At 40.3% G+C, this 20,608-nt stretch overlaps 1 protein-coding gene across 2 annotated transcripts; it reads left to right on the plus strand.

The window, feature by feature from the left end:
* Positions 1-1,668: 1,668 nt before the first annotated feature.
* On the plus strand, positions 1,669-20,585 carry cntnap1 (contactin associated protein 1). 2 transcript variants are annotated; one of them, XM_063904973.1, is made up of 24 exons: positions 1,669-2,362; positions 6,900-7,001; positions 7,769-7,962; positions 8,252-8,405; positions 8,732-8,935; positions 9,141-9,325; positions 9,430-9,579; positions 9,696-9,957; positions 10,041-10,190; positions 10,270-10,444; positions 11,026-11,132; positions 11,255-11,377; positions 12,164-12,367; positions 12,449-12,605; positions 12,691-12,818; positions 12,920-13,093; positions 13,578-13,796; positions 13,910-14,149; positions 14,259-14,498; positions 14,678-14,805; positions 14,989-15,082; positions 15,268-15,498; positions 15,589-15,633; positions 17,272-20,585. In XM_063904973.1, exons 1-24 carry the CDS (start codon positions 2,302-2,304, stop codon positions 17,469-17,471), a joined length of 3,927 nt encoding a protein of 1,308 aa, XP_063761043.1. In that variant the 5' UTR covers positions 1,669-2,301; the 3' UTR covers positions 17,472-20,585. The 2 variants fall into 2 exon arrangements, with proteins under 2 accessions (XP_063761043.1, XP_063761044.1); XM_063904974.1 differs by lacking the exon at positions 1,669-2,362 and adding an exon at positions 3,237-3,274.
* The last annotated feature ends 23 nt before the right edge of the window (positions 20,586-20,608 follow it).

Raw genomic sequence — 20,608 nt, forward strand, 5'->3', positions numbered from 1 at the left:
AGTTAAACAATGAATAGGTTGTGGAAGACATTTTCTGCAGTCAAATGGTGCAAGCTGACAGAAAAACAAAGATACATGTCTGAGCTTTATCTGACACCTAGTGGTCAGTTGTGGTTTGGTTCTGAAACTGCTGCTTCTAGCTGGAAATTGCAAATTAAGTCTAAATGCACATTAAGGATAAACCCATATTGTGCAAAAAAGGTTTATCACTTTTATGATTCACATATTTATTAATTACTATTTGTCAGCTATATGGTTATCGATTAAAACGTAATTTATCAGAGAACACCAGTTTTTTTAATCTGGTAATGACAGTACTACTAAAAGTTATTATCCACCTAAATGTTACAGCAAGGTGTCGTTTTTGGATTCCCTAAGTTGACAGCTGAATATAAAGTGAATGATTATAGTGTTTTACCATGTATGAAAATGTGTTAGAGACTTTTTTTTTTTCAGCCTTCATTGTGCATAGTTGGAATTATTTCATCAGGCAATGGAAATAACAGGGTTTTAGGACAGGATATTTTGGGTATATTTCACAGCAAACGTGGTGCCAAATGGACTATGTGAGAGGTTGACATTGGAACCCAACATCATATTTGTTGGGGATTTTGGCTCTGGATGCTCTTGTTAATCAGTTTATCACTTGAGCATTTGTGTTGTTTTTTCCCCCAGATGTGTGATTTAACCCCAACCAGACCTTATTATGTGTCCTCTGAACCTGTCTCTATGGTTACTATAAGGTTGAATGAAAAGGTCACTAGGGAAACAGATGGCAATCCAGCCTAATAACAATGTCTTTAGGTGCATGTGTTTGTGTGTACTGTAAATATTGTTTGAAGACAACAGAGCAACAATTAGCAGAAGAAAAACATTTACTTTCATAGCTATTTGTTTATTCTGTCTAGTCAGCAAAGACAACTAAATAAAGAAAACAATAATTCAGTTTGATTTGGTTCAGCCATATTTGTATATTGATTTCCACTGCGATAGAAATAAGGAACCTTTTCAAATAATTGTGTACCTGTCCTTTGTCAGTTAAATAGATACTTCTGCAGTGCCTGGGCAACATCTGCAGCTAGTTTCCCCTGCTGATTTGATGTCCCACTTTAGTCTCCCATGTATTTTCTTTCCTGTTTGCCATTGCTTTATTTCTGCAGATATCATTTTATACTCTTAATTTCAGGGGTGGGGGAAGCGAGCAGGAGGGAGCTTACAAACTGACAATCTGATTTGATTGAAAACACGATAAATCCCACGCTGGCCCAAGCATTCAATCTCACATCACCACTGACATACTGCAGCCCCATAAACCCACTTCTTAATCCCAAAAGCCTTTTTATTTTGTGGTCAATGTGCTACCCATTGCTACAAATCCCCCTCTGCCACTGTCTCACCCAGCCCCCACTCCCATGTTGTTGTGTGTGTGTGCATGTGCAGGGATTCATCTGAGTTGAGGCACAGCTGGCATCATCATCCTGTAACATGAATGTTTTTGGATGCACTGATGGGAACAGATACCTGCACAAGGTCAGACAAACAACCCGTAGAACTGTGCAGCCTGCTGGTCTGCTGTGATTGTCATTCTATATGGTTCTGCGGCTGATGCAGCATATTCATCCTATTTTTGGATACAAGTTAAGATCTACGTTATTGGACCAAAAGACTTCTTAACCGTCTCCTCACTAGCTCATTGCACTCTAGTATGCAGCCTTGAAAAGTGTGCCAATGGACGATGTGAGATGCAATGAAAGAAGGGAAGAGGAATACATTTAGTCAATTATTGAACTGAGCCACCTCCCAGAAGGAAAGTTGCTGTTTTTTTTAAGACTTATTTGGAGCTTGAAGACAACTTACATTATTCTTAATTGCTCTGGAGAAATACCATCACTGTGACGGACTGAAAAAGTTTTTTTTTCTTCCTGCCTTCTTTCCAGTCTCCTCTGCATCCTGCGAGAGGGACACACGAGAAACCCACTCCCACCTGGCCTATTCAACTCTCTGCTAGTTTACAATTATGTTGAATCATATCACGCTGGAGCCACACAATTACATGAAGGACATGTGAATTAAATATTATTAAAGGATACAAAGAAGAAGTGCGCGCTCTCGGCGAAGGGCAGCATCAGCACCAGCATCCGATGCGCGTCCCCGCCCCGGTAGAGCCTGCCCGAGAACCCGGGAAGAGGAGTTGGAGCTGCGCGAGTTAAAGTTGGGCCAAAGGGGGGTGAGAGGATGCTGCAGAACAATCTACGATCTAAATAACATAGCCTGTACGGAGAAACGTGTCCTAAGTGAAGGATGACTTGCAAAATACTGAGCATATGCCTCTTATTTTTGGGTTTTCAACATTGCTCATCACGTAAGTCCTGTGAAACTGAAATTGTTAATCTATTATCAGCTGCTAGAATAGTATTAAAGTGTTTATACGTGTCATATCTGCATATTGTTTAGCGTCTGATTATATGCTTGAGAGAAAGTTAACATTCGGTTTTATGTGGAAAATACCACCGGGGGGCAAAATGTAGCCTGAGGTGTCGAGATCGTTGAAGGGCAATAACCCAGGTTGCATTCAAATCCTTAAAGTACATATCATTGGACTCATTGGTTGTGTTGGCTATTGACATTTCAGTAAAGCATTGTTATATGGGACCTCACAACAAATGTGTAGAAGCTAACCGCGTCGGTCCTGCGGAAGGTGCATGGTGAGCCCCTTCGCGCTGCACTGTCTGCATTGCAGTGCTTTCCCTCCGTCAGCGTGCAAGTTTCTCCGTGTGCGACTTTATCTCTCTACTTTTTCAGCAGAACACGATGATGCTTGGGTGTCTTGTTTTCGCTTTGATCATTTATGTTGTCCTGTGGTGAAAATGTGGCTTTATTTTTTAAAGAATCGGTTGAGAGAGCAAGACACAGCGTCCTGACTGGGACCAGCCCACTGCAGTACTTTTTTTGGGAAGCCCTGCGCCACCTGTCCACAGATCTCTGCATGGTGCACACGACGAGCTCATATTCACCTGCAGGGTGAAGATAATAACACAAGCAGTCTTTGTTGGGTTAGGTTGTGCAGCGGGGGGGCTGTGTTTGAGGTCAAAATTAGATCAGGGGAAATATTAGATCTATATGTCTACCCCAAAGCTTATATGCATACTAATAAGCGTTATGAGTGATGTCATGATGACTTCACAGGTTCTTAACTATCCCAAAACAGCGCATTGCATGACTCATTAGTATGTTGATATCAATTGAAGATCAGGAAGGAGGGATGCTTTGTCATGTGAGTTCCTATAGGCAACTGTATTTTCATAGGTGTATATTACTGTGTTAATGTAAGTGATACACTATGTTGTGTACTTTTTATGTAGCCTACAGATGTTTTCAGGAAATTGTGATAACATGCTGCTGTTGAAGATATGTCACATGGTATTCTGTGAGGTAATGGTGCTATCATACTTTATTGTGAAGAGCATTAAAAAGTGAATGAGCAAGAAAGTCTGCAATTGAGTGGATGTTTAAAAACGCCATTGGATCCCAGAATACTGTGCAGTAAATGGATGGCTGGTGGGTTTGGTTTTTGTATATCCTGTTGGTACTTTATTACAGGCCTGGCCGATAGTTTGTAGAATTGCACAGGAGCTCTACCAGATTAAAATGGAGCATCAGATCCCAGAGTACAGTGACCCATCCTGGGTGGGGCTGAGGTTCACTCACTTGTGTACGTGAACGTGTGCGTGTGTAGAAGAGTGTGATGTCAATGCATAAATCTGAAACTCATGCTTTGTGCATTCTGTCATGGTAAGCAGTCTAGGCAGCTGGAGACTTTCAGGGGAATTGATATCAAGGGAAAAAACGTAGCTGTTTGTTTCTTCTTCAATCAAAGAATGAACATCTTAGAGATCTGATTTCAGATTTATTTCTGAATGTGATTCTGATGCTCTGCATAGTTTGCGTTTAGGCTATATCTCTGGCAGTAGTCTGACACCACCCACTGTGATGCCTGCCTCGGTATGAATGATTTAGTAAACCCCCTTCAATTGAGCTTGCTGTATTTTACTAGCATTTTGCTGTTCTGTTGCAGTATTTGCAGCAGTAATCTGATGCAGTGTTGATATTTTGTTGCTGGACATCTGGATTCAGATATACAGGGTTTTCTGCCTGAATCCTCAGCGGTCACGCATCAAAGGCTAGTGACAGGCTGAGGAGGTGCATCTCTGCATATATATGTGTAACCAGCTGTAATGATGTGTCAGCCCAGACAGACCAGCCTATACACTTACAGCAGACTGATGATTCAGCAAGAGTGGTGCTAGAGCTCTATGCAGCCACACTGTTTCCCACAGACCCTAAATGATAAATGGAGAAAGAGACTACTCTGCTGGTGCAGAGGAGGGAGGGGGGGGGGGGTTGTGTCACAAGAAAAGGAGTGAAAACCTGGTGACTGGATGCTCTGCACAGGCTATAGGTACATTTGAGCTCCTGCTGCATCATGACAACGCCCACTCCAGTAGAGATTTGCACAGAGAAGTAAAAAAATAGCAAGACGATAAGCGAGAGTATGAGGTAATGTGACGCAGAGAGAGCAAGAAAGAGTGGATTATTTTTGGAGTTGGAATAAAGATAAAAAGAGAGGGCGAAGGAAGAAGTAAGGTGTTTATAGGTGGGGGTGTGGAGTGTGTGACAGTAAGGAGGGGCTGAGTGGCCTGGGTTAACCTGCTGCAGTCTAGGATGGGCTCTTCACATTTTCAAGTAAAATTCCTTTACCCTACTGATTGAGGAATTAAAACCGATCAATATACTTTAGGCCATTAGTGGCAAATTGACTTTGCCTGTGTAACCGCAGCAGAGCTTCTACTAAATGTTTTGTTTGAATATCCATTTGAGCAGTGGATCATTAGAAATGGATCTACAGAGAAGTAGTGAGGCAGAATATATATTCCATACAGTATCTGCAGTAAACAGTAGCAGGAAATTCAGTATGGTGAGGAAACCTCTTAGGGAGTCAGACAGAAGCAGAAAGTCAAGGTCAAATTTCCCTTGCTCAGCAAGCTACCTCCAATGTGCAGCGTGTCCTTGTATGAAAGGTGACAGAACTCGTTTGATTTACTCCTTCTTACCAGATGAGGCAGAACATTTTATATTTATGCTGTATATGGATACAGAATGTTTCATGTGCTATATAAGATTAGCAGTTAGGCAGTTGACAAAAGTTCTCCACTTTCTGCATGAATTGGTATGATCACTCAATCTTCCCAGCCTGGCAAAGCAATTGAAAAATGAAGTCTATGCCGCAACCTTCCTCTACTCTCCATCTGCAGCCTGCATACAAATTATGCTAACTGCTCTTGTTTCTAGTATTTTCTTGTGCTCCGTGGGCTCAGCAATTGTAGAAACAGGAATTATAATGACAAAACGTCTGCTTATTGGTTAATGCGAAGATCATACTAATAAGGGAGGTGGAAGATAAGGGTTTAGGAACAACTTTAATATACCTTATTTCTATTTTAGTTGGTTCCCTGCACAGTTTCAAGTAAAACCCTATTCCCCCACCTGTTATAGTCTATCTATATTAAATCTGTTAGTGGCTAGAGAGCATATTTTACCTCTCAAAATGAGACAGTGTTTCTCTTGCAGCCTGAGGTGAGGGCATTGCACATTTATCCCTACCAGTGACACAAACAGGATTAGGTAGAATTATGGTCAGTTTTATTAGCCATGGGCTGGAGAGTGAGTCTAATGGCAGAAGGCTATGGTCTTATCATTCTCATAATGCAGAATAGCAGCTCAACATGACAAAGCGACAATCTGAGATTGCCTCAGTGCTGTCCATGACAAAGCATGTGTTTTTTAAAGGAACTGCAGAGAAAATGAAGACATGCAGAAACTGACAGGCACGTACACAAACAACATTCATGTGAGGCAGCAACATTTGTATTCTGTGTCTGCAACTCCAAAACACTCAACCTGTTTTTAAAATAGAAAGGGGGTGTTGCATAACCCTATGACATTCACAGTAGTTTATCTCAGAGATAGCATGCATAATCAGAAGTTATCTGTGTAATATTTCACAGCTCATTCCACCAATCTCATGAAGAAATGATGATGATGCACAGAGTAGATGTCAGGACAGTTAGATTTATGGCTCTTGGTTCATCAGTTAATAAAAAGGCTATTTAGGGACCGTGCTTTACTGTGTAACTGTCAGGGTTGGGGAAACAGGACCCAAGTTCAGTAAATCAAGGGGAAGCAGTTAAAGGACCAAAACAAAAAGCGAGCTTTATTCAAAGGCTGTTGACGACAACACGAATCAAGGGGAACACAGGACATGAAAAACACTTAGCTTTAGGCATGAAGGGCGACGGGAACAGGCAGGTATCTTGAACAAGATCAGGGAAGAAATGACGACGACCGAACACCAGACAAAAGGGACTAAATACACAAGACGAGAGACAGCTGGAGGGGGGACGAGAAACACAGGGGCAACAGGTGAACACAATGCAATCAGGCACAGGAGGGAAACGCAGACAGGAAGTGAAGCTTAACATGAAACAAGAGGGAAAACATTTCAAAATAAAACACACAACACAAGGACATGACAAACACGAAACAAGGATCATGACAGTAACATGAATCTGTAACCTCACTATCTGTATAACTTTACCAGCAGAAAGACTTTGTGCTACGCTTTGATTTATGTGATTTGTATGAGTCTTGCCGAATTTGTACAATAGGTCTAATGGAGCGTGCACTAGCCTCTAATGAAACTTCAAATGCTATTTTCTTATCGAGCTGTCCAGCTGTGCCAGTCTTTGTTGCCCAGAACTGTATCATTTTGAAAGCAAAGTGTGACTGCTGCATTATGACAAATACTTCTGACCTTGGCGTCTTTCTTATTGTCACTGCAGGAGAATGTGTTGATCCATTGATCTCCGGGCTCTATGCCTCATCGTTCCTGGCCTCCTCCAGATATAACTTTCTTTACTCTGCCAATTTTGCCAAATTATATGGTAAGTTGTTTCAAATGAATCCATAAATTCACACCATTAACCTCACAGACCTTTATAATTGCAGATGTTTTAACTTATCACAGCACGAAAAGCACAAGTGTAGCTAATAGCATAAATAACAGCTATGGTCCATTTCCATGTCAAGGCACATTAATGTAATTAGTCTCACCTGTGCTTTAAAAAGAGTGCCAATGGTGAGAAAGAAGCATTCCCACGATGGAGCATCTTTATGCTATGAATAGAGACTTATTAAACTCCCTGTGGGTTGTGAACATATACATAACCTACTATTTGCTTTATGTACCTATGTACTCTCACTTTAGCAAAGGAAATTGACCTCACATTACATAATAGCGGTTGCGGCAGCGATTATAGCGAATGTGTGGGACTTTAGTTGGAAACTCTACTAACCGATAGAGGCCCGCAATATACTGTGAATCATTGGCTACAAGGAGCTACATAAGTTTAGCTTTATGTTGTGTTATCTCCAAAATTGCAAGCTTTTTTTTATGAGTCCTAGCCTTAGCCCTGTGCTCTTGTTATTTTATAGTGTATATAATTAACGTTATCCTGTAGTATTTTGTCAATCCTAAATTAACTAACAGTCTTTGCATTTTAGTCTTATGTTAGTCAAGGAAAACCATAACTATTCTAATAAAGTTTGAGTAAATGAAAATTGTCATATGGGCTTTTTCTTGGGAAAAAGAGAGCTCTATCATATTTAGTACACTGCCTCCAGAAAAAAAGCTCTTATTTCTCCCCCTCAGGCAGCAGTGGCTGGTCCCCATCCCCCAGGGACAGGCAGCCATGGCTGCAGGTAGACCTGGGCAGGAAGTACCGACTAGTGGCCATCGCCACCCAGGGGACCTTCAACTCATATGACTGGATCACTAAGTACACGCTGCTCTACGGAGACCGACCGGACTCCTGGACTCCCTACATCATGGAAGGAGGAAATTCTGTAGGTGTCTCTGGGCCAGAGTGGTTAGGGTGGGGTGAGGGCTGTAACAGGGATGAGGAAAGGATTAACTAGACAGATGTAATCTAAAGAGCCGATTTTCCTTTCAATGGGTTTTTTTGTATTTATTGTCCCTTGCACAGAAACAAAGACAGCACAGCATATTATCTCTCTCAACAATGACAAAGCTAATCTCATCATCAGTTCATCTCCAGTCCCTTAATAAGGCGTGAACACCATTGCAGTAACTCAATAGCTCTCTCCCCTGTGTCCCACTCTCTTTTGTTTGCAGACGATGCCTGCAAACTGGAATTACTATCAGTTGAAGAGAAATGTCTTCCATTACGCCTTTACTGCTAAACACATTCGTCTGCTTCCTCTGGCGTGGAACACAGAGAACGGAGGGAAGATCGGTGTGAGGCTGGAGCTGTACGGCTGCCCTTATGGTAAAAAATGACTGATGTTCTCTACCCAGGGATTTGCTTTCTCTGATTCACATCCAGGGACATTTTGAAATCCAAGTTCTTAATCATATTGAATAATACTCCTCTAAATTATACTGACGAATACACTACAATATGTTCTTAGTTAATAAATGACTAAGCTACCTAAATCTTACTTGGGAACCTCCATGCAAACACATCTGATGAGCTCCAGGAAATTTGCCATGTAGCATTTACTCAGACAATCCTTTAACCCTTAAAAAATGCTACATTAGACTCTATATACACATCACATCCTCTTTAGTGATATTGGAATATTTTGTCTGCAGATTCCTATGTGCTGCAGTACAACGGAGATGACTCAGTTGTCTACATGTACCCAGAAAAGAGGTACCGCACACAAAACGACCACATTGCCATCAACTTCAAGACTCTGGAGCAGGATGGTCTGCTTTTACACAGTGAGGGGATTCAAGGAGACCTCTTCAGCTTGGAGCTGAAGAGAGGCCGTCTTTACCTGCACATCAGCCTAGGTACAGCTCGAGTACTTTGTTGAAAGAGACCTTCTTGAGTTATGAGTGGAAAGAAATATTGGCCTATGAGACAATGACACTGACAACCAAAAGCTGATATGTCTGTAGACATACAGCTCTGCATTTTTCTAAAAAGTTATACAATAATGTCTGGAGCATAGTTTTCTATTTTGACCTTCCCCTATCCTTGCCCTCTGGTTTTTAGGAAGCAGTATAATACACAAAGTCGATGGTCGAACTACACTGACTGCTGGTAGCCTTCTTGACAATCTACACTGGCACTATGTAACCATCAAGCGCGTTGGTCGACAGGTCAACTTTACAGTGGACAGTCACACAGTCACAGGCATCTGTAAAGGAGAGTTTACACACCTGAATCTGGACTCACAGGTACTTCATAACAACACAAGGGAAAACTCCAAAAAGCATAGTACGGTCTTACTTTTTGCATTCACCAAGTTAATAATAACTTATTTTGTACTCTACTCTGCTAGTTATATGTAGGAGGAGTCATAGAGCAAAATTTGCCTCATCTGCCCACTACACCAAATTTCCGGGGATGCCTGGAAAACGTCTTCATCAATGGCATCAACATCATCTACATGGCCAAGAGAGAAGAACCTGAAATCCGCATTCCTCGAAAGGTAAACATAGCATTCACTGTTGTGGTGATCACCCGTAAACTAGCAAAACATTATTATTTTGTCAGTGGAAATGTTTTAATTGTTACTGAGGTGGGACTTCTTTTTCTTTCCCTTAGAAAAAGATGCATTATGCCTGCAGGGACATTCTTCTCAAACCGATGACCTTTGCTGGGCCCAACAACTACCTGCAGGTGCCAGGCTATTTCAGGAGGCCTCGTATGTTTGTAAAGTTTAAGTTCCGCTCGTGGGACTACACTGGGTTGCTTATGTTCACACGATTTGCTGATGACCTGGGTGCCCTTGAGCTGGGCCTGAGCGAGGGACAGATCAACGTCACTATATTCCAACCGGGAAAGAAGAAACTCCAGTTTGCTGCTGGTGGGTTTTGAATGATGGGCAGTAAGCTTGTCTCTGTATTGAATCTGATTGTAGAAACATTACAGGCTATCTCTAATTTCTAGGTTACAGGCTAAATGATGGTCACTGGCATACAGTGGACTTGGCAGCCAGAGACAATCTACTGTCCCTGACAATTGATGAAGAGGAGGGCTCTCCACTAAAGATCACTAACCCTTTCACAATCCGAACAGGAGACCGCTATTTCTTTGGAGGTGAGTGGATCATGTTGGATCTGAAATAAACTGGCAAATCCTTACCATACAATTCTTAAATGTGTTTTCCTGTGCTTAGGTTGTCCGAAAACCAATAACACAATAAGGAAGTGTGAGACCAAGCTGAACCGCTTCCATGGTTGCATGCAGCATATCTTTATAGACAATGAACAGCTTGATATCGACATTATTCTGCAGAGGCAGTGGGGGCGCTATGCTGAGCTGTTGTTAGGCACTTGTGGCATCGCTGACAGGTAAGAAATATTATTTAATTTAAAATAACTAGCATACAAGAAGGAAATATTTGTATTGATAGCAGGTAGGGATGCCCAATATTAGATTTGTGCTCATTTCTGGTTGATGCTTATATTTAGTTTGAAAGTCTTTGTTTGCTGAAATTGTTCATCCACGATATCAGAAAAATTGCGTAAGCACTGAGAAAACTGAAGCTTTGACTTAAATGTATTATGTCAACACATTTCCCATAACTGTATTTGGTTAAATGAAAGCAACAATATAAAGTTGAACCTATTTAAACTTTATATTATTGATTTCAACGATCCTAATACAGTAATGTGAAATCCATTGACATAATACATTTAATTATAATAAATGTTTCAGTTTCTTTTACTGAGGAAACAGACAAATATGGCACCACAAAACTGAAGACATTTGAGTCATAAAGTCAGGTTAAGCATTCATCACCTCATTAAACCTTATTGGAATTCTCTTAAAATAGAAATCACTTACAAAAAATAGAGAAAGTATAATGTATAAATGTGTAGGTTTCACTTTTTGTAACTTTACTGAGTATGAGCCTATCCTATGTTTGCAGATGTAATCCAAATCCATGCGAACATGAAGGCAGATGCATCCAGTCCTGGGATGACTTTATCTGTGTGTGTGAGAACACTGGCTACAAAGGAGAAGTGTGTCACATGTGTAAGTGTTGGCTGGCAATCTTTTCACTGTAATAAGTATTGCTTTACAGTTGATTACACTTGGCCCCTTCCATATTTCTTCCTAATAATAACAAATTGATCATTTCGCTTCTCGAACAACAGCTGTTTATAAAGAGTCATGCGAGGCCTACAGACTCAGTGGCAAGTATTGGTCTGGAAACTACACCATCGATCCTGATCTCAGTGGACCTCTGAAACCATTTGAAGTGTACTGCAAAATGAAGTGTAAGTTATTACTGTCATTAAGAAAATACAGCTCCATCAGCCCTATGTCCAGTGCTGAATCCTCTGTGGGTTGTTAAAGAAAAACTGCAGGTTATCATGTTACTGTAATGAGAAATACGTAATGATATATTTTGGGATTTCTTTTATTTTCTGGTCCATGTTCAAAACGTTTTGGGGGCAGTTCAAGACAATGACATGGAACACGTTACAACCATGCTTTATGATGAATATAAGGAGACAAATATCATATGATAATAGCCTCAACAATCCAAAAAACACACTAAATGGACTGGACATTAAACCACCATATATCAGCAAATGGAAGCAGTCCAAATATAGAAGGACAAAAGACATGAAAAGAATCATCAATAGGTTCAGAAAAGGTTAATTGTTCTATGAAAATAGAAAGATGGAAAACCAAGGAAACAACCCTTCTTTCCTTTAAATGGTTTATTTTGTGATGATACTCATGTTTTTCTATACTTTCTTCATTGTTGAAATGTATTTATATGTCAGAATGAGTGAATCAAGGGATAAAACGGAGTACTTGTAATGTAAACATATGTGAAAAAGTACTACCATTTAATGGGAAGTTTTGATGACACAAGAAAGGTTCAGCAGTTCTCTCCGTATTTGTTGGAAAAGTATGCATTTTCTTCCCCCCACCTTTCTGTTCAAATGCAATTGCTTTACATTCCTTTCATTTTTCTTGGATTAATATTCCTTCCATCTTTCTCTTTTTTAAATGCAATCGCCACAACCTATATCTGTCATGCCTCCTTACAGCATATAAAGCTTGGACAGTGATTTTAAATGATCGTGTGGATGGTACCAAGGTGACTGGGAGTTCAATAGACCAGCCATATATCGGAGATGTCAACTACTGGAACGCTTCCTGGGATGAGGTATCTGCTCTAGCCAACACCTCCATGTACTGCGAGCAGTGGATCGACTACTACTGCTACAAGTCCCGTCTCCTCAACACCCCAAGTAAGTGGGATTTATACATTTGGTAGTGTGCTCATGGAAAACCATGAAAATAGTAAGCATAACTTTTCTATTTCAAAATAGATGGAAGACCTTTTGGTTATTGGATTGGTCGTGATAATGTGAGTCACTATTACTGGGGTGGAACATTCAGAGAGGTCCAAAAGTGTGGCTGCGCTATCAACCAAACCTGCACCGATCCCAAGTTTCAATGCAACTGTGATGCTGACTATAGACAATGGTGAGAGAGGGACACATTGTGCAGGCCTAACTTGTATCTGCGCCAGTGACAAGCTAGTCTTTACATCCACACTGTGTCTTTACAGGTACTCTGATAAGGGCTACTTGGACTGGAAAGACCATCTGCCTGTGAGGAAGGTGGTGGTGGGGGACACCAACAGGACTGGCTCACAAGCACAATACACTGTTGGGCCTCTTCGCTGCCATGGCGACAGTGAGTTTACATATTATGGGGTGTGCTCATACAGTGATTTTCAGCACTATGAAAGTATTTAGAGTTGTTTTTCTTAATATATATTTGAATGTTTTCCAAAGGAAACATCTGGAACACCATATCCTTCACCAAGCCCACATACATAACCTTCCCCACCTTCAGGCCTGGCTCGAGTTGTGACATCTCCTTCCACTTCAAAACCTATCGTGACCACGGCGTCTTCTTGGAAAATTCTGATGACCAACTTCGAAACTTTATACGAATAGAGCTGAATAGTGAGTTGACTCATCTGTTACTAGAGCTATAGAGGGTATGCAAATGAGATCAACATAGGCAGAAGTCACTGAGTTAAGTGTTGAGTGTCAGCAAATCATAACAAAACACATCTTAAATAGATAAAAAAGCTAGATGATTTTAGTTACTTAATTTGCCAACAGTAGAGCAATTTTGAAAATGCTTGAAACTGCTTCAACAAGAGCAACAAGAAAGTTAAACATGTCGAAGTTCTAGAACCATTGGGTTCATTGGTAAGTTGTAAAGATCATTGACATGTCTAACTGCATTTAATTTAAGCAGATATGTTTTAGTTTAACAAGTGCTTTCCCAGTTTACCCTACTACCATAAGCCATGTTGCATTATGATGTTTTGATACTGCTTTTACTGCTCAGTCCGTCAATGCATACCCTCTATTCTCCTCATCCTGATTATTGATGAATCACTATATATTTTTAAACATTTTATGTGTTTTTCTCTTCCAGCAACCCATAACCTTGCATTTATTTTTATGGTTGGCGATGGCATTATAAATGTGACACTAAACTCCCCTGTTCCACTCAATGACAACGAGTGGCACTTTGTTCAGGCTGAGCTTAATGTGAAGCTGGCCCGAATCAAGGTTGATTATCAGCCCTGGGCTGTCAAGCGTTTTCCAGGTCAGACTTTCGTCACCATGAAGTTCACGCATCCTGTTCTAGTAGGTAGGTTGCCTGAGGTGGACTTCAAAATGAGTCATGACATACATTGCATGTAATGTTCACTCTGAATTTATGTAAAAAGGAATAAACACTGATAAAAGTATTCTTTGTATTAGGTGCTGCTAACCGCACCCTGAGACCATTCTTGGGGTGTCTTCGAGGGCTGCGAATGAATGGGGTTCCTCTTGATCTAGAGGGGAAAGTAAATGAAGAACAGGGTATAAGGAGGAACTGTACTGGAGAGTGTCTCAATGCTACCATACCATGCCGAAACAGTGGGCAGTGTATAGAGGGCTACGCTTCCTATACCTGTGACTGTAACAACACAGCTTTTGATGGTTTCTACTGCCATAAAGGTGAGTTAACACATGTGTCTCCAGAGCCCTGACACATAACACATTAACTGATATAATCTGAAGCAATATAACTTAATAGATATCTAATTTCGCAATGATCTTTTTTAAGACATTGGCGCCTACTTTGAGAGAGGCTCGTGGCTGAAATACGACATACGAAAGAAGCCTATAACAGACGAAGCAGCGTGGGCCAACTGGATCGACCCGCACTACGATAACTTCAGCCTTGGCTACAATGACACAGCAGATGACATTGAGTTCAGTTTCAGCACCGTTGAAAAGCCAGCTATGTTGCTCTACATCAGCTCCTTTGTCCAAGACTACATTGCCATAATCCTCAAGGATGATGGTATGAGAAACTCAAAAACATTTGGAAAAAATGTGCAAGCTGGAATTTATCCAATTGCACATGTAGGACAGATGAGTTATACTTGACTAGAGACTTTAATGCTCACAAGAGTTGCTGTAAAGACATTATTTAACAGGAAAGTATATTCTGTTGATATTTTGTTTCCTTTCTCCCTTTAGGTAGTGTAGATCTGAGGTATAAACTAGGGCTCTTAACACGCACGTACCAGCTTACTCACCGTAACCTGGCAGACGGATACCCCCACTACGTCAACATAACCAGACACAACAGAACCATCAAATCACAGGTCAATACTGCCACTGCTCTTACTGTGTAAACTCTGGCCTGGGTTTATGTTATTTTTAATGAAATATTGTGTCATGTCAAGAGGAATCTTAGACTGCTGTTCACTTGTAGCTTAGCTTAGACTGGAAACAATTAGGCTGTCTCTAAAATGAACAGAATCCTTTGTTTTTGGTTCTGTCCACAGGTGGATTACATGGAGCCCATAGTGGAAAAGATAACCTTAGTGGAGGATGCCAGGTTTGACTCTCCAAAGTCCATGTTCATGGGCAGAGTGATGGGTAAATATCTCAAATATGACGTGTTGACGAGAACACGTAGCCATATGTTTCCCAGAATGAAATGTACTATCCCAGAATGAATGGTTAGGATGTGTAATCTCCTACAAACACAAACAAACAAATCAGAGCTCAGTCAATAACCAGACGTATAACAAACACAAACACATTTTGTTTGTGCCTTTCAGAGGTTGGTGACATTGACTATGAGATCCAGAGGCATAATTCTCCAGGCTTCGAAGGCTGCATATCTGGGGTGAGATACAACGTCTACGCGCCCTTAAAGGCGTTCTTCCGTCCGAATGAAACGGATCCTCCGGTTAAAACACAAGGCCTTGTCTCTGAGTCCAACTGTGGCGCATTCCCTCCTATCCTGGGTTATGTACCATGGGAAGTTGACCCCTGGTTTACCACCATAGGTGAGTTAATATAATCCCATAATCCATAATCAGTACAAAACAAATATTATTTCATGTTCATCTATTTATGTGTATAACTCTTCCTTTCAGAATATATTTACATCCATGATGACCTGGGCCTGTTTTGGATAACAGGTAAGATTACATTTTTTTCTCTGCTGAGATTTTGCCCTATTTACATAAATACTGAATAACGGCTTGTTTCTGATTTGCTGCATCATAAGAGGCCAGTAAATTAAAATGTTGCACTTTATTCAGTTAATTTTGAAGCAATGCATCTTGCCCTTATTGCTGTTTGACAACGAGGGAGAGAGGCAGATCCTACATCACAGCCGTTTTAAAAGATCTTCCCTTTTTTCTAAAAACCCTCTAATCCTTAATTGAGCTCAGTTGTCAGGGTCCAATGTGGGTTTTTGAGTTTTAATCTGACTGCAGTCTCAAATGTATTGCACGTGGGACAAAATCAACACAATCGACACAATGAAAACATATTGGGATATAATTGAAGCTGTGAATGGTATAATTGTTCTCAATCCATATTATATAAATTGATCAAGGTATAATTCATCATTTTGATATGAAAGGATGGAGTGATCATTTAAAAAATAACATATGAAAGACATGAAACCGATGCTGGAATAACAAATGTGTTTTCCCTGTAAATCTATGGATTTCTGGAAGACATAAATATTTAATAAACCTCTTCCACTATATAATCCCCATGATATCCCTGCACCTTATTACAAGAGGAGTGTGGAGAGCAGACGAGCGTTTTGCAGTAAAGTATTAAAGATGACGGACAAAATTAGAGCCCCTCTCCCTGATGAGCAGGACAGGCTGGAGCCTCAGGATTAAACTGCAGCACAGAGAGTCCCTGCTCCATCCCTGTCTGAGACCTTTACCGGATCAGCTATATTTAGTCTGCATGGGCCCAGCTTACTGTTCATCATTGATAGAAGCTTCAGTTTAATAGATCATTCAGATTCAGATGTATAATGCTAATGAAGGGCATCAGGATGTTGCGCCTTTTAATCGTGCAAAAAATGGTCCCTGCTGGTTATCAGACAGGTTTGTCTGATATATTGCTCAGGATAAAATGGTTATGAGTGAGAATTGTCACTCTTTGTTTTAAAAGGAGTTGATAAAGCAATATTGCTCATGATCAAATCCTGTCACGACAATAGTGAAGAAATATGTTAATCCTGCACTTCAAATATATCCACATCCTTGTAGTGAAAACCTAGTTTAGAATAAACACTGTTCTGTATCTGAATTTATTGAAGTTCTGAATACCCAAGGGCTGAGGCCTGAGACCAGCAGATATGGGTACAAAGGCTAGAAGACATCTCAACAGTCCATTACACAGTGGACACACACCTACAGGCAGTTTACTGTCTCCAGTTCAGCTGACCCACATGTCTTTGGACTGTGACAGGAAACCAAAGCAAACGGAGGGGAACATTAAAACTGTATAAGGGCTTAAAACGTAGTCACTGTCAATGGTCATTGATCAAGTGAAAATTCTCTCCCTTTCATTAAAAAAAAATACTTCTGCTCTTTTCTTTGTTTTCATTCTGGATGTGAAGTGAAGGGTGGCAATATGTTGCATAAAAATAATTGGCAAGATTGAGTCAGTATGTACTAAAGGATGTTAGAGATTATAACATTCAGTTTTCAGTCAAACAGTGCCTGTTCCTCATTAGTATTTCCAGAGGCACCTCTTTTCTCATTGTGTTGCAAATTAACTCTGACTGTGCTATTTTTATCCTTCAGTCATTGTCATCCTGGCACTGCTGCTGCTCTTCGGAGGCCTGTACAGCATCTATGTATATGCCTATCAGCAGAAGGGCAGCTACAGTACCAATGAACCCAAGAACCTGGAGTCCCCCAGCAGCTCCAGGCCACTGACCGAGACCCTGAGGAGAGAAAAAAAGAACCTCCCGGAAATTGAAGAAGAGTTCAGGAACGACTAACAGCACAGGACTTCTAGGATCTTAGGGGTGGGGTTTGAATAGGGGTTGGGAGGAGGGAAATAGCACTTACAACAGGCACAGATACCTGTCTTACATTTTTTCTTATTCCTTTGTTCTATTTTCTTAAATTTTTGGTTTGTGTCCATTGAGTTGGATCAGACAGCTGGTGCTCCATATAGTACGTATTTTGGTAAGGGTTTAAAGTTCACAACAAGCCCCATGTTGCGTGAATAGTCGACAAGTCTCACACTGTATAGCAGGGTGAAATACTGAAGTGCCTCATCAAAGCAAGCTTGATCTGGATTAACATAATAGTTTATCCAGATTGGGTTCAGATTAGACACTGTGGGATCAGGATTTTAGGGGATCTTTAGTTACAGTTGGGACATAAATTAAATGTATTCTAGCCCTTTTATTGATTTCCTGAGCCATTTCTTAGACTTATTGAAGCTACCAATGTCTAACTGTATAGAGTTATTGCCATCTAAGATAAAACTTATGATGACAATCTCTAAAGGAGCGATTTTTGACTTTATAGTTTATAATCCGTATTGGGTTTGAGCAGATCCAATCACTGAAACAAAACTGGTGTTCATAACAACAAACCCAAGAGACAAACAGACTGGCATGGAGCTTTGAGATGATGCATATTAAGATTGTAAGAGGTATATACGCTTATACTTGTTGTATTGCAGCCTATAACAGTGCATTACCTATACAGAATGGCACATGTAAGTGGTTCAGATTTGCCATAGTGTCAGTAGATAGCAGCTTTGCCGATTACAGTATGCTATAACATATTCTCAACTGTGGGGCTTCGGAAATGAGAGTGTGAAGATATGATACTCCTCTAGGTGTGAGAGCTAACAAGATGTTGGTCTGGTGCAGAATCAATACAAAAGTTGGGGTGAGGCTCTCCAGGGACAGGCTAAAAATAAATCAAGATATCATTCCTTCTGTCTTGCTTCTGGTTGCTAATATTATGATCTAGCAACCAATAGCTCGGTGCTACAGAGAGTTTGACTCGGCAGACATCTTTAACAACAGTGTAAAAAAAGAACCAGTCTTTTTACAATCCTTTCATCCCTAATAATAAGCATCTCCCAGGAAACAGCTGCTCCCTGTGGCCATGTGGAGAAGCATACTGATAAGTACACATGCACACACACAATAACATGTACAGAGGACCACAAAAGTGTAAATGCTAACTTCTCATACTGCTTTAATATCTTTGCTTAGTACTGTAGAACAGTATGAACACGCTGTTATTGCTGCTGCTGCTGCTTGTTTGGCTGCTTTCAGTGAAAAGTTGAAAATTCTATCTACTCTTATGAAGATTTTCTTTTCTAGCAAGATGACATTTTATTTGATATGTGGTGCAACCAAAGCTTCAGGCTATCGTCACCCCCCGCCGCTCTCCTTACCACAAAAACACTATTGTGTGAGAAAAAAGCTAAACATTTGTAACATGTCAGCTATACATTTGTAGAGCATGACAGCACTTTGCAGTAACATACAATAACACAAGCTTCTTTCAGCCACCAAGTAGGATGTAATGAGTGTATATGTGACTATATATGAACAACGTGATAAGCGACTTTTATATTCCTATTGTTTATACAAAACAAGAAATAACAGTTAAAGGGAGTGCTTTGAATGTGAATCCTCTGACTCTGCAATGTATGAGCAGACACTACAGTGATGACTTGCTTGGATGTTTTCATTGTAGGCGGCTTAGCACTGAAAGTAAACTTACTCATGGTAGCTCTCTAGAATGCTCAGGAAAAAAGAAAGTACAGAACTTGTTCTCTGTAGCACTTTTACACCTCCAAAGCTCAACACTGTTGGTTCTTCCATTACAGATGGGCAGAACTGTGCGAAAACTGTACATTGAAAGGATGTAAAAACTGCTGTAAAGACACAACTTGCTAATCATGTATGAAAATGTATAGATTTGGCCAAAACTGGCATGAAAACAGGCTATATTTTTAAGAATGCTGTAATGAAATGAATGTTACTGAAAAGTGAGAATTCAGAGTGAAACTGCTGGTTTGTGATTGACAGAAGAATAGTTTGTATTTTTTTGTTAAATGGACAATCACCACTTGAAGTTCATATTAGGCGTAAGCCAACAAACTTGGGTCAAATATGCTTTGTTGCCTATTAGGAAGGAGTCGACTTATGTATTATATGAATGTATACACCTCACTGTATTCATTGGTAAATAGACTAAAAGCATTCAGCCTAGCATTGTCACTTCATTGCCATTCACTAGTTAATCATGCGTGGTCCCTGGAGCGTGTGTTTGTGAAACTGATGGGATGTTTAGATGTTGTGCATTTGTAGTTTGCTCACCAAGAAACAACATAAAGCTGTTCAATAAGAACTCTCTTTAGAAAACGTGCACTGATGCCAACTATTCAACTTACTTATTGTAGTGCACCAAGTAAAGTAACTGGATTCAGAAACCTGGATATAGCTCAGAATGACCCCTCTTTTTTCAGATATCAGGTGTTTGTAAATTACAAGCACATTGAATCTGTGCTGAACTGATCCTGAAATGTCTGTACTGCATTCTTATAATGGAGGGATTGGCTTGAATAAAAGGGATAATAGATAATATGGCCAGTAGAGGGAGTGGGTCAGAGGGATATTGTTAGCTCAGACTGGGTATCTGCTGATTTCACTCCATGTGTTACTTTTTGAGGGCATTTTAATGCTAAACTTGCTAAATGCTAAAATGTGAAAAGGGACATCAAGTTAAATTGGGGTTCAAATGATTTGCATTTATTTCCATTCTGAGTTCAATTAACCCTTTAATTCTTAGAAAGGCCTTAAGACTTTTTCATACTTTATATGAATCCGCAGATACCCTGTCAACAATGATTTCATGTTCGAAAACAGACGATAACACAACTGAGTGAGTAGTTCCACTTCTCTGCACCATCAACCGAGTTCTTCTGTACCAGAAATGATCATTACAGTTGTTTGTGATCACACTGAAATGTAGTATTTCTTCTTTTTGTCAGTCAGCTCGATTTTGTTTTATAATACTTTCACTGTAAATGACCCTTACTGTGTGAATCAAGGCAAAGCCAAGCCGTCACCTCAATAAAAGAAGCTTAAAGTGAATTGTT

Source organism: Eleginops maclovinus, chromosome 16 (genome assembly GCF_036324505.1).
Source record: "Eleginops maclovinus isolate JMC-PN-2008 ecotype Puerto Natales chromosome 16, JC_Emac_rtc_rv5, whole genome shotgun sequence".
Classification (NCBI taxonomy): domain Eukaryota; kingdom Metazoa; phylum Chordata; class Actinopteri; order Perciformes; family Eleginopidae; genus Eleginops; species Eleginops maclovinus.